The 13,497-nt window shown below is 44.5% G+C and overlaps 3 protein-coding genes and 1 long non-coding RNA gene across 8 annotated transcripts in view; 3 read left to right on the forward strand and 1 right to left on the reverse strand.

The window, feature by feature from the left end:
* The first annotated feature begins 1,185 nt into the window (after window positions 1–1,185).
* On the forward strand, window positions 1,186–3,581 carry LOC107269551 (caveolin-3-like). 5 transcript variants are annotated; one of them, XM_015743535.2, is made up of 4 exons: window positions 1,186–1,318; window positions 1,840–1,941; window positions 2,240–2,419; window positions 2,614–3,581. In XM_015743535.2, the coding sequence occupies exons 2-4, from the start codon at window positions 1,855–1,857 to the stop codon at window positions 2,809–2,811; spliced, it is 465 nt and encodes a 154-aa protein (XP_015599021.1). In that variant the 5' UTR covers window positions 1,186–1,318; window positions 1,840–1,854; the 3' UTR covers window positions 2,812–3,581. The 5 variants fall into 5 exon arrangements, with proteins under 5 accessions (XP_015599021.1, XP_015599022.1, XP_015599020.1 ...); XM_015743536.2 differs by having other exon boundaries at window positions 1,191–1,318; window positions 1,853–1,941; XM_015743534.2 differs by lacking the exon at window positions 1,186–1,318 and adding an exon at window positions 1,673–1,768.
* On the forward strand, window positions 3,254–5,591 carry LOC107269550 (glutaryl-CoA dehydrogenase, mitochondrial). Its single transcript, XM_015743530.2, has 8 exons — window positions 3,254–3,389; window positions 3,610–3,642; window positions 3,920–4,288; window positions 4,357–4,486; window positions 4,558–4,780; window positions 4,838–5,067; window positions 5,128–5,288; window positions 5,379–5,591. The coding sequence occupies exons 1-8, from the start codon at window positions 3,320–3,322 to the stop codon at window positions 5,438–5,440; spliced, it is 1,278 nt and encodes a 425-aa protein (XP_015599016.1). The 5' UTR covers window positions 3,254–3,319; the 3' UTR covers window positions 5,441–5,591.
* Window positions 5,592–5,741: 150 nt separating this feature from the next.
* Window positions 5,742–13,497, reverse strand: part of LOC107269552 (hepatocyte nuclear factor 6) — a 38,439-nt gene continuing 30,683 nt past the window's right edge. The window contains exons 4-6 of the mRNA XM_015743537.2: window positions 13,130–13,153; window positions 12,716–12,831; window positions 5,742–11,688 (exon numbers count right to left, since the gene is read on the reverse strand). Coding sequence (XP_015599023.1) covers window positions 11,479–11,688; window positions 12,716–12,831; window positions 13,130–13,153 — 350 coding nt within the window. The 3' untranslated portion in view covers window positions 5,742–11,478. The remainder of the gene's footprint in view (window positions 11,689–12,715; window positions 12,832–13,129; window positions 13,154–13,497) is intronic.
* The window catches only part of LOC112494616, a 1,815-nt gene continuing 630 nt past the window's right edge, over window positions 12,313–13,497 (forward strand). The window contains exons 1-2 of the long non-coding RNA XR_003060225.1: window positions 12,313–12,690; window positions 12,865–13,176. This is a non-coding gene — a long non-coding RNA (uncharacterized LOC112494616). The remainder of the gene's footprint in view (window positions 12,691–12,864; window positions 13,177–13,497) is intronic.

A 13,497-nucleotide genomic window follows, 5' to 3' on the forward strand; every position in this document is an offset into this window, starting at 1 on the left:
TAGATCAGGCATTTCCATGTGCTTTGAATCTGCCGTACTGACGGACCGTCGGCGATGTTGCTGCCTGTGAATGGAAGCAGCTACTACTTGGTCGACACACGCGTAAGCTGTTCATTGCTGAATGAACAACCTCCAAACAACACTTAGGGCGTGAGGAAACTATGCCAAGTACAGGAATGTGCGAATTACTCTAACAAAAGTATTGAAATTATATCAAATGCCAAATACATAATAAGTCAATACTTTTATCGGAAAAAGTTCACCGATTCTCTCAGAGATGGCGCCACTTACATGCCAGGAGGTGCTGCCCCCTTATCGGCGGAAATTTGAACTAGTGCCAATTCTTTAATAAAAGTGCACCCACTAAAGTTTCGACAATGTAACTTTTAAATTACGTTCGAAATAATTTTATCGCCGGTTGCCTGTATTTGGCGTGAGACTTAACCAAGTCCCTTGATAAGTCGCGAACTGTGAAGGACTGGAAGATTCGCGAGCTCGCAGTTGAATCTTTCTGCTGTTAAATGGAGCTCCTTCCAAATTCACTGAACCTGAGCCTGATTATGTTTCTATCGGATGCATCCAACAAATGGGGAGCTGACGGTGCTCATAGTATTGGAAAGAAAACATCAATTTGAGGAGGTAACGAGAGTCAGGACGGTAAGTTTGCTCATCCAGTATAATATAAAATTTATTAATGTCATAAATTGCGTGATTAAAATCGCCCACGTTTTAATGCGTGTGATACTCGATTGTATGAGAGAATCGAGGGTTGAAGAACGAAAACACCATTTTCGTGAAATATAATATGTAAAACAAGTACAATTACATGCAAATTTACTAGAAATGGAAACAGTCCGAAAATATTGAGTCCGACAAAATGCGAAATGAGAAATAATGATTTGTCTTAAAGAGTCCTAAATAAAATAACTTATCACCACGCAGATCTTATCGCGTTACAAATTTATTTCGTGCGGGGTCATTAACTCGTGGCGTATGAATTTGGAATGAGCTTGAAGGTGGTCTGGAGAGGACAGACTACGAGTAAACCACAGTGACTCCTGGTTACGAAGTGAACTGGCCGGCAGAGGGTGGCCGGAGGGTGGCGAAAGTGGAAGAGCGCAGGCGCCTTGACCGGTGTCCACCATCGCGGCATTTCTCGACGCGTTCACCAACCTGCTTTGTTGTAGAAGCTTAAAAAGTACCCTGACGTGTCCACTTGGATTTAGTAATTGCCGCCTACTAGATCCGAGTCCAAGAAGTGATATTATAAAAAAAAAAAAATTTAAATACGTGTTCCTAACAATTGGAATTGAATCAGGTAAGTACAAGCACCATTCTAGTCCTACTTTTCTTGATAACAATCAGTGAAGGAATTTGTAAGTTTGAAGGCGCCGTCTTCCGGTTCTTCCAAATAACCTTCTTCGCGTGTGTCTTCTGTTCGCCAAAAAGTCTGCATCGCTTACGAAGCGAAGAAAGCGGTGGAACCTATAAAGAGTCTCCTAGGATCGTCCTTGCAAGCTCTAGTTTTTACGAAGTAGCACACCAAGTCGCTTTATTTATTATTTCATATGAAGAATCAATGAAATGCTTTAAGCTGAATCCTCAAGCGTGTCGCTCGTGGCATTGCCTCAATTTCTACGGACTGACTCAGTCAGTAGGGAGAAGGTGGTCGTCAGTCGACAGTTGTCATTGTGAATCAGAGGAAGAAAATATAAAAAGTGGTCCAGTCCATGCATGACCCAGCGACCATCGACAGATAATTCGCAAAGTATATCAGAACCGGAAATGACTCCCTCCCGCTTGAGAAAAATATTAAGAATATCGAAAATGTGTGAAAAGTTAAATTTCGCAGGAATGGAGAAGCCAGAGTCGTCAATGGGTGGCGGAAGTGTCGTTGATCTCGAGGACCGAGATCCCAACAATCTAAATCAGCATCTTCAGGTTGGTTGGACCGATCGATAAATCAAATTAACGTGAGCACCCTGAACCTTTAGGAAAATTAATAGCAATTTTCGGATTGCGTTATCATAATTACAGTAGCTCTTAGCGTTATCAGTTTTCGCCGACACACCCACCGGCGACATCGAAATTCGTACGAATGTCCAAAGGACCAATATACTTGACGAAGATCAATCAATTTGTCTATTACCGATCCAATCGCTCGCACGAGAAAAAGAGTCAGCTGCTTTCTAGATCATCGGGCAGCCGCATTACTGTAAACCGAGTTAATAATTGGCAGGTTATGTGGGATGACGTAATCGGAGAACCAGACGGCATAAGAAGCCCCGAATGCGCCTGGAGACTGAGCGGGCACTGTTTCCGTCTCTCAAGAGGATGTTGCTACGTCTTCCTGTCGGTCCTCGTCGCTCCCCTGGCAGCCCTTTGCCTCGGCTTCACCTTTGCGTGTCTCGCATTCGAAGTAAGTCCGCTCACCTTTACCTACAAGAATCCCTTCGTTCACCAAGGAGAAAGAGGATCGATATCAGAGTAGACCCCCAAGAGAACCCAGTGCACACTCGATACCCCTAACACGGAGTCCCGTACCTCGCTGAGCTTGCAGCGAGCAGTCACTCCGACCCAAGCCACGATCTACCCCTTCAATCTTTGTTCCAGCACATATGGTGCGTGGCTCCCTGCCTCCGCGTCTGGAAGATCACGTGCGCCGCCACCAGGAACTTCTTCACGGCATTCGCGCAGGCCTTGGTCCGGCCGTGCGCCGATTCCATCGGCTACCTGTTCCACAACGTGCGAGTCTTCAGCCAGAGGCTGCCGGACGGCCCTGACCGTAAAGACGATATCCTCGTAGTGTGAAAGTGCGAGGGCGGTTTCGACCTTTTTTTTTTTAAATTTTTCAAATATTTTAATAACAGTCATTGGAGATCCAAGAGCAAATCAATGAAACGCACGGCGATCTGTCTCCGATCGCTAAATTATTCGAATTCGTCCAACAGTTTCACAATGTATGTTTAGATACGCTCTGAATTTATAAGAAACACGATTACCTCGCTATCGCTCAAACTGACCCGAGCCTACGACACTGGGTCGAGGCGTCGGAGCGTCGGGGCGCTCGATCAGACCCGCTCCACCAGACTGGCTCGGCCCACCAAGTGGAGGCGACGCTTGTGCGTTCGACTCGTCGCTATTTCCATAACTCCGTCCTATCAGTGACGACGGACGCGTGTAGCGTGCTAAGTGAGCGTCGCGACGTCACTTGACAAAAAACACAAGATTATTCGATGGTTGGCAGCTACAGTGCCGAGCAGTGATAAAAGTATCCGTGCCGACTAGAGACGCTCCTTTGTTTTCCTCGTGGACCAAAATGGCGATTCGTGCGAGGAACTTGCTTAACAGGCTGGTCAACACTTGGCAGCCCAGTCCTACGACAAGGCGTATCCTTTCCTATTCGAGTTCTCTGTGTGTCTACAGTACGTACGACCTCTGCCTAACGAGGATGCGTAATTTCTTCTGGATTATATACATATAGAGAAGCGTCGCGATAAGCGGTTGTATAGTTACGTAATCCGACTGTAAAATCAAAAGTTTTAAATAAGCTAGGCAATAAAGCACTGCGTCTATGAAAACTTCTTAATGATTTCCTCGACCGTACAGAATTCTGTGTCTCGTCGTATCTTGGAGAAAAAGGTGAGTGTACGATTTAATCAGAGAGACACGTGACTTGGTCTCGTAGTGACGCGCGAAGCGACACTTGGGAGACTCTCGTGCTAACTGAGTAGAATTCGGAGTAGGCTTGGCGGTAGTATGTTTTTTACGTAGAATGTTGGGTGGGGATGCAGCAGTATGAGCGGGGAGGAGAGGGGAGGTCGATATAGGACTGGACCCGTCAGATCTGTTATTTGAGAGCGCGTGTGGGAAGATAGCAAAAAAAGAATACAGGTATATGGATCTGTGTTTTTGTCAGCCCCTTTCAACTGGGAGGACCCCTTGAATCTGGAGTCGCGCTTGACTCAGGATGAGATCATGGTGCGCGATCAGTTTCACGTCTACTGCCAAGAGAAATTGGCGCCCAGGGTGATCGAGGCGAATCGCAGGGAGATCTTCGACAGGAGTATCTTTCAGGAACTCGGAGAAGTGGGAGCTATTGGCTGCACCATTAATGGATACGGGGCTGCTGGATTATCCTCGGTGGCCTATGGGCTCCTGACGAAGGAGGTCGAGGCCATCGACAGTGGGTACAGATCAGCCCTGTCCGTGCAGTCTTCTCTGGTCGCTGGCGCCATCCATGCGTACGGCAGTGAAGATCAGAAGGATCGATTCCTTCCGAAAATCAGTGAGTACAGATCAGGAAGGATCCAAAGATCGAGGGATCGAGTGCAAACCTTGACGCTTTCCTTAAAGTATCCGGGGATCTGGTTGGCTGTTTCGGATTGACCGAGCCCAATCATGGGAGCGATCCTGGATCCATGGAGACCAGAGCAAGATTCGATACTGCCAATAAGATCTACAAGCTCAGCGGCAGCAAAACATGGCTAGTAGTTAAACGTCAACCTTATCGTGACCACGTGACACGTCTATTGGGCCTTACCTATATATTTCCAGGATCACGAATTCTCCCATAGCTGATATACTGATCGTCTGGGCAAAGTGCGAGGACGGTAAAGTACGGGGATTCATAATCGAGAGGAAGGACAATCGTCGGACGTTGGAGACGCCGCGGATCGAGGGTAAATTTTCGTTGAGGTCCTCGGCAACAGGAATGATTCTCATGGACGACGCTGTCGTACCGGAAGAGAATCTCTTACCCAATTCTGTCGGTTTGTCGGTACGTCTTTTTATATAAAATGCTTAATAGATATTCCCATAAATAAAAGTAATCTAGGGTCCTTTCGGGTGTCTGAACAACGCGCGTTACGGCATAGCCTGGGGTGCTCTGGGCGCGGCAGAAGCCTGCTTGAAGGTAGCCAGAAATTACAGCCTCGAAAGACATCAGTTCAAGAGACCCTTGGCAGCTAATCAGTTGGTGCAGAAGAAGATGGCTGACATGATGACGGAGATAGCGATCGGTCTTCAGGCTTGTCTTCAAGTCGGCAGATTGAAGGACGAGAACAAGTGTGTATAGAGAGTAAGACAAGGGAGTTGATTAGAGAATTTCACGCGCACCTTTCATAGAGCCACACCGGAAATGATTTGTATGATCAAGAGGAACTCGGCAGGCAAAGCCCTGGATATCGCAAGGACGGCCAGGGACATGCTGGGAGCCAATGGAATTTCCGACGAGTACCACGTCATCAGACACGTCATGAACTTGGAGTCTGTGAATACTTACGAGGGTAAAGTCAGCGACTACGAATCGACTTGATGTACATTGATTATATTACCAAACTCGTAACGACGTCCTAATTCTCGATTTATAATTTAAGGAACTCACGACATACACGCACTTATTTTGGGAAGAGCCATCACGGGAATCGCGGCCTTTTGAAATTCATGGAAATTATAAAGATCGGACGGAAGATACAAAGATGTGAGATCTTCGACGTGAAACGCCGTCACGAACTTCCTTTTTGGCTCTTTGGTCTCTGCCAAACACTTTGTTACTTTGATAAAAATAAATCTGTCTCTTGACAACTGAACGACAATGTTTCTCTCTTGGCAAAACACAGGCCGCGCACTCTGCCTGATGATAAGAGCATTCAAGTGGTCTCGTGAGCCGCGTGCTTTATTGCTCGTTTATTCAGTGGAGTTGTGCTTTGACAAATTCAACGTTTTGTTACTTTTCTCTCTCTCTCTCTCTCTCTCTCTTTCACCCACTCTTCTCCACTCACTCTCGCTCTCCCGTTTACTCGCGCGCAATTAAGAGCACCAATGTAAAATCACGGTAAGAGAAACAAAGTTATCTCGTGCCGATCGTGAAGCTACAAGTGAAGCTTCTAAGAGGAATCTTTTTTATTAATCTATTTAATCAGATAGCTAATCGATAAAACAATACAATCCTTGATCAGCCTCTCGTTTCAACTTGATTGGCCGCTAATTCTGATGCTTAAACGATACAAACGACTAAAGACTTCTCTCTCGCACACACCCATGCACATTCTCTCTCTCTCTCTCTCTCTCTCTCTCTTTCCCTCTCTCTAGCTTTTCACATTTTCAATTTTCTCCACCTTTTGCCAATCATTTATGTATAGGTTGATTCGTCGCTTGATCGATTCACTCGTAGGAGAAAAAGGATCTGGAACCTTCTAGAACGTTCCCCAGGATATTCGTGTTCCGTTTCTGAACTTCCGCGTCTCTTCTCCTCTTCGTCACTTCCTCCACTCGTTCGCTCGTCACTTTGTGTACATGTATATTACGCATTTGCACATATATGTATATGGTATAATATATATGTATCACCGTTCAATCGATTTCGGTTTACAACGTCGAGACTCCCCTCCACGCCACCTCATCCATTCATACTCGATTCTAACAGACTAGGTCTCCGTATAAATATAATATTTTAGTGCTTTTAGACTAATTTGGTATTAAATGAAAATATAAAAATCTATATGTAACTACAGTTATGTATAATTGTCGTAGCCCGCCTGGCGATTTACAAGCGGTGCGATTTCTTCGCACTTCGATCAACAACAAGACGCCCTCTTTCTTCCTTCTTTCTTTTTAGAGCCAAGAAATTAATTTTTTCCCTCTCGAAATTTCCCTCCGACCCTCCTCCGTCTACTTAAGGTTAATCCCTAAATCTGCCCTTTGACCCTTCTACCTTGCATCTCTCTCCTCTCATTCCGACCGACTAGAGTTTCTGACTCGCGGACCAAGGCATCCACAGACGCACACGCAGCCGCTCGCGCACGAGATGAACCTGGGAATTGGCGGATCCCGTGAATATATCGGATCTTACTGATAATTTCGATAAGCCCTTATCTTTGCTAGGAGGAAAAAGGGAATATAACGTTCGAGAACGAGGGGGATGCCTTGCGCCAAAATAATTGTTTAATCGCGGCGATGCTCCTTTGACATAGTCGATTGCACAATAGACTTAAAGAAGAATAAGTAAAACTGAAATACGTGAAAGTCAGCGAGTATAAATAATTGCATTGCTGTTAACTAAATGACAGCTGGTAAACAAACAATGAATTATGTTAATTAACACAGGCGACTCGATCGGATGGTAAATAAATTAAGTTTAATAGCTAAGTAATAAAACTCTACGTACATGTCGATAATTCAATTCAAGTACAACAACACGTCTCGTGCAAAAGTGTAAAGAAGTTCGTGCCACACTCAATAATCTTTACGACTTAAGTTGTGTTTAATAATTCTCGACTACAGTAAGCTCTTCGTAAAACGTAGTAACATTGTAGTTTACAGTAGTTTACAAATGTTCGCGTCTCGATCGTCAATGTGTCTATTACATAGGTACACATCTTCATGTTGGAATCGAATTAGAAATTCATCCAACCTCGCGCAGCTTGCGAAAATTCGCTCTGCAAAAGTTTCGCCGATATTACGTAACCGCGATAGCCACGTGTTACTTTGAGATTACTAGTTACCCGGAATGTATCTGTCCTCTTTTTTTCTTTCTTTTTTTAACTTCCTCCCACTTCCATAAAACGGACCAAACGGTCGACGTCTTTTTCAATTCGATTCCAGCATCTGCACAAGTTTTATCTAAACACTCGTAAAATGATAATATTCTTTCTCAATGCCAGGTTCATTATCCGCTCCAAAAGCAGCCTCTCTCTAGGATACTTTGTTAAACAATAAATAGTGAATGATTTGATTAAGCTATCCTTTGGTATATTTCGTGAACCTCTTGAACCTGTCAAACTGTCAACCTTGTGAACCCTCCAGATCACGCACAACGAAGGCTCCCCTGTCATACACAACATACACGCACCCCGTTCATTCGGTTGATTCATTAATTCATTCATTCGTCCGATCATCCGATCATTCCGTCACTCGGTCATTTATTCAATTTAATTTTTCTTTATTTATCTATAAAGCTATGTCCACCCACCACCCTTGTCCCTCCCACTCCGCGAACCAACCACTGCATCCAACCTTATTCACTTTAATTACAGCGTTAAAAAATCTTTCTCCAGAAAAAATTCCCATTTACTCCCATGACTCCTCCCGTGATCCCATAGATCCCACAGAACTCCACGACCCTTCGTCCGTACGATGATCCTCGTAAGTACAATTAATTATAATAATGTATACTTGGTTTGCAATTTGTATTTAACATTATCTCCTCCCGCGTTAACTAATCGATACCTTATTGTCGTGCGAGCTGTTTTTTTTTCCTCTTCATTTTATTCTTGTTCCTATTTTTCTTATATTCTCTTTTTTTATTTTCTTTAAGACTGCCGTTGCGCGAAGCAAGAGACTAATCGGATACGCGGTCAGCAGTTGCCACTCTCGTCCCTCTCCTCCCTGTCACTTTTCTCCCGAATTCAATTCTAACCGAACCCAGCAGGACCGAATGAAAATATTAAAAAGTCTCACGGTCCCTCCGTCCCGATAAGAGGTCGTACGTGATAAGATATGTGCCAGTCTCAATTAGTAGACTAAATGTTTAATAATCCGTTCGACAAAAAGCGTCACGATCGATATCGAGCGAGGGACAAAATTTTGTCAGTTGATAAATTTAATATTTTTTCCCAAAAAAAAAACCTCTCAATCTCCACCGCGACAGGTGTACCTTGACAATTGTCTGATTAATAATTAGAATTTAATTAATTAATCTATTTAAAAGTGTATAATCAACGTACACGGCGAGTCGAGGAGAACGAGTGGGCAGAGCTGCTCAGCGAAAAATCGCAATATTTTGAAAATTTTCAAAGTGCCATGTATGTACCACTCTCCATTGCCATCAATTTTTCCTTTTCTCTCTTTCTAATAGTCCTCGATTCGATTACCGTAATAATAATAAGTTTCGCCTTTCCTCGAGTATCTATACCCATTGCATATAAAAACACACGTGTACACACACTGGATGAGAAATAGATTTTTACCTATGAAATCGTTCTTTCCTGTCAGCGTCTCCTGTCACCGTCACCGTCACTGTCAACGGTCCCATAAACGTCACGTGCTCCAAATCTGTCAAGCAGACGTCAACGATCGTCATATTATCGACTCGCTATAAGCTCCACCCCCACCCTGCCCCATTCGAATCGCCACCGAAAATTATATCAATCGTCTATCGATAAGTCATTCTTTTTATACTTTAGCGTAATATATAAATAGATTATCAATTTTCATTACAACGTAATTTAATATTATCAATTAAGGTCGTCCCAACCTTCCGCACTCGCGCGAGAAGTCGGTAACGAAAGACCGAGTGACGATCGCCCACCCTCTTAAGTTTTTGTCTATCAAATTTTTTCCTTATCATCCCTTATCATTTTTCAAAATCACATGGAAAACATTCACTCGCTCCCCCGTTCGACTCTCATCCCTGTTCCTCATATAATATATAATATATTATACATCTGTATCCATAGACACACATATAGATATACACACTCCTGCTAACGTAGGTACATATGTGTATATATATATATACATATATTTATGCAGTGCGTCGTTATAATTAATATATTATACTATGTATTCCGTTTACGTTACGCTTTTTTTTTTTTTTTCATACCTAGGCGTGTCCAGTTTTTCAATACGTTTTATATTTATATTAACCATCCCTACTACAAGTGTATCTAACTACGACTTCTTACCGCGTTTCCCTTTTTTCTCTCTCTCTCGTTTCTCTTAACAAAAACACGTCGTGTCGATATTTATAATGTATATTAATAATAATCGTTATCGATAATAATAATAATAATTAATAAACTTTCTCGTAACTAATGTATTTACAGAATTATGATACAAGGTATATAAGCACGTATTGAATCTCTGCGTGTCACGTGTGTTGAGTGCGCAGTGTGTGTGTGTGTCTGTACAGTTGGTAACGCTAGCCTAACCTAACCTCTAGCTCGTAGTCATCGAACATGACGTCACAGCTCCCGTTCGATTTCACGTTTGTCTCCCCGGCCGCAGATCGACGACGCGACGCGATGACGTCAGCCGCGTCTTTCTTCGAATTAATTCTTTCAATTCTTTCAGCCGATTCAGACGCCTCGTATCGAGATGACTCGAGTTTTCCATTTCCCTTATCACTCCTGATTCCCTTCCGGTTTTTCCACGGGCACACACGCTCACACGCACCCGTCCACCCTCGCACTCTCTCGCTTCCCCGTTAACCCGTTTATCTTTATTTTATATTCATTATTACAATAATATATGTTTATTTTGTACTATATATGATCATAATCCGGCGACCGTGACGGCCGCATTTTGGTACCACGAATTTTATACATAACGACTGTTCGTCGAGCGTGTGCACTGATACCTTTATCTCTTTTATATTTTTCTTTCGTCACTCTCTCTCTCTCTCTCTCTCTCTCTCTCTCTCTCTCTCTCTCTCTCTTCGCAATTCCATTTGTCGTTCCGGTCCCAGCGTCCGTCGCACGGAGCACGAGGAACGCTGCGACGCGTTTCCGGCTTCTGATTGTTGGGCCAAGAGTGACGCTATGGTTTCTGAAAATGTCTCTTTGGTGCACCTGGAGTCTCTCCTGCCCACGGACATACGCAATACGTACACGCACGGATTTATCACTTTGAGAGCGCATGCGCGCATTATCTGTCTCTTTAAAAAGTTCCATTGAAAAAGTTTCATTGACCAACGAGGAGTTTACGAGTCTCCTTTCCTAGGACCCCTGACCTATCTCAAATATTCTCCAAAAGGGCTTCCAGCTGCCTCTTGCTCTCTCGATAGTTCTCTCGTGTACTTGATACAGGGTTAGTAGTATTAGCGATAGTAGTACGGTGAACCACGGTAACACAAAACGTACGTCACACATGCGTGGGCATATGTGGGTTCCTTAAATTTTGACTAGACGTGAACGTGGTCGAACGTGGACTAGAACGAATTACAACGGCGGCGCGCTCGAGACTAGATCGAGAGTGCCGAATACCTTAAGTTCTAATATGGCTGATTATGGCACATTGGATGCGAATCGATAGAGCCTAAAATCCGAGGAAATACTGAGGCGCCGTTTCTTTTGCAGAAAAATATAGAAAATGAAAATTTGAAAATTATCAAAATCTACCAGACAGCTGGAACCCCGTGTTTTAGAGACCTTTGGAGTAAAATGAACGCGTTGGCCTTGTCTACGAGGAACGACGAAATCTATCGGGTCCCGAGGTGCGATCGTTGCAGATTCTCGAAAAACGTGTAAAAAATCTAAACACCCGACAGCTCTCGTCGAGACTTTGAATTAGAAGAAAAATTGGAAATTTTTCAAAATCCTCTCCACTCTCTACTTGCAGTAGACTCGAAAGCCGGTTACGTCATTTTTTCTCCGTAGATTCGAAAATGAGGCTCGGAGGACCTCAGGCAAGGATTTACGAGAAGGGCAGATCCTCCTCGGGCGACTCGTCGTGGTACTCCTCGTGGTCGGACGTGTGTCACAAAACGTCGGATCCCTGCCGTGGGCTGATTCCAATGGTAGGCGAGAGCTGTCCTTCGTCCATCGCAACAGTTTTTGGATCTTCGTCCTTCCACTTGTCCATCGAGCGTCTTCGGGCGTTCATGAAGAAGTTCCCGACGGTCGTCGGCTCCAGACCCAGCTGCCGCGCGATTGTCACCTGCATCTCCTTCGACGGCCTCTTTGTCTCCTGCAAGCACAGCGGCGCCACTTTACATAGGATTCCTCGTAAAAAGTTCCTCAAAGTACGCGCTCCTCAAACTTGAAGGTAACTGGGCAGATAACTAGGCTAAGGTCATTCAGCAGGATGTTTCAGTGGTTTGGCATTCGTCCAAGGGATCAAACTACTATCAAAGGGTGGCCACCCTGGCGCATGCATTTTACTTCCTCGATCGATCGCGACCATCGGACACATATCCTCAGGATTATTATCGTTTCCATGAAATTCAACTCTATGAATTACCAATGCAACCCGAATTCATCAGCTGAACAGAGTACAGCTATAAGACTCAATACGAAATCCTATAAAATTTGAATTAAAAGTAACTCGAAGACCGGAAGGAGAATTCGAATTGGAGATCGACGTAACATCAACAAACAGGAAGATCCTATCGGGAGCCCAGAAGACGTCCCACAAAGGAAGACGGATTGCTTCCGTATATCCTGTCATATCCAATACGTAACGTCCTGCGGGAGGTCTCCAGAGTCCAGTTAGTCCGTTCAGAGAGCCAGTACAGCCTTGCTGCAGGCTACTTAGCCTCCGCAGAAAAGGACAGAGTTTCGAGTTGGCATTGCAATAAGTAAGGAAGGGGTCGCGAAGGTACTCGATTGGCTAGTTCCAAGCTGGTTGTGAACTGGTTGCGAGCAGGTTGTAAGCTCGCCCACCAACGGGCCGAGTTCAACTATCGATCGTGCTTGAATAATTTCGCGGCCAGTTGCCAGTCTTTAGCTACACCAGCTAAGCTACCCAGACGTTTCACTCGGCTTGTCACTCGCCGAAATCCAGTGGGATCCTAAGGACACTCCGTTAGGATCATCCGGGACAACCTGGGACATCCGGATGGAGACGGCAGTGGTCTCCCCCCCACAAACGATCCGTACTTAATTCCTAACCTCTCAGAGAGCCGTCAAATGGCCGGCACGGTACATGCGCCAGGCTGTCGAAGCCGTTAAGGATCAAAGTTCTCAGAGTGTAAGTAGTCGAGGTGGAAACTCACCTTAAAAATAGCCTGTAGAGTACGGCGCTGAAGGTCTGTGAAAACCAGCCGTGGCTTCTTGGGGGCGGGCTGTTGGTGTTCGGCCTGGCTCGCCATCTCTTCTTTCCTCTTGCATGCTGAAGCGATCGAAACCAAACGGATTGTTCTAGAGTGCTCGTTTATGCGCTGGGAGGATCGAAGGGCAGATGGGCGAGAACGGAGGGCAGGCAATGGGGGGTTCCGAGGAAAAGGTGGACGCAGGAAGAAAGTTCCTCGAAGGAAGTCGTGCACGATCGATTTACTAACGAGGCCAAGTGGTATCGCCATTATTTTCCCACCCACGTTGCCATCGTCTCTCAGTGGAATAACGCGTGTGTCACTTGCCCTCGTCAGTATTTCTCTCCAGCTATTAATAATCTGACTTGGGATACTTACTTCCTCGTTGTGGAATCTGCGCAGCTGAAAACAAAAAGAAAATAAGGGTGAGCTAGTAACGAGAAGTTACGATCGTTCGATGGGCGATCGTGTTAATTTGATTATTTTCTTTTTTTAACGGTAATTTTTCAATTATTAATAGTATAGTTATAATAGTAGCAGTAGTAGTAGTAGTGGTAGTATAGTAGCAGAGTGGTAGTAGTAGTGGTGGTAGTAGTAGTAGTAATAGTACAGATACACATTAAGAACATAACATTTACAGTCATTAAAAAGAATTAGGTTGCATACACGAATCCCAACTTGAAACTACATTAGGATCAAGTCACTAAAGGGTTTTTGAGGGTCCGGCGGAATTTTGGGTTCTTTAG

Source organism: Cephus cinctus, unplaced genomic scaffold (genome assembly GCF_000341935.2).
Source record: "Cephus cinctus unplaced genomic scaffold, Ccin1 Ccin1_scaffold0670, whole genome shotgun sequence".
In the NCBI taxonomy this organism is placed as follows: Eukaryota; Metazoa; Arthropoda; class Insecta; order Hymenoptera; family Cephidae; genus Cephus; species Cephus cinctus.

What these genes read in the sequence shown, in the direction of transcription:
- LOC107269550 (XM_015743530.2), top strand. Translation starts at nt 3,320, where the DNA reads ATGGCGATTCGTGCGAGGAACTTGCTTAACAGGCTGGTCAACACTTGG. An exon ending in GTCGTATCTTGGAGAAAAAG is followed by an intron (nt 3,643 to 3,919) that starts GTGAGTGTACGA and finishes TGTTTTTGTCAG; the next exon opens with CCCCTTTCAACTGGGAGGAC. An exon ending in CCAATTCTGTCGGTTTGTCG is followed by an intron (nt 4,781 to 4,837) that starts GTACGTCTTTTT and finishes AAAGTAATCTAG; the next exon opens with GGTCCTTTCGGGTGTCTGAA.
- LOC107269551 (XM_015743532.2), top strand. Translation starts at nt 1,735, where the DNA reads ATGACCCAGCGACCATCGACAGATAATTCGCAAAGTATATCAGAACCG. An exon ending in ATCTAAATCAGCATCTTCAG is followed by an intron (nt 1,942 to 2,239) that starts GTTGGTTGGACC and finishes AATAATTGGCAG; the next exon opens with GTTATGTGGGATGACGTAAT. An exon ending in TTGCGTGTCTCGCATTCGAA is followed by an intron (nt 2,420 to 2,613) that starts GTAAGTCCGCTC and finishes TCTTTGTTCCAG; the next exon opens with CACATATGGTGCGTGGCTCC.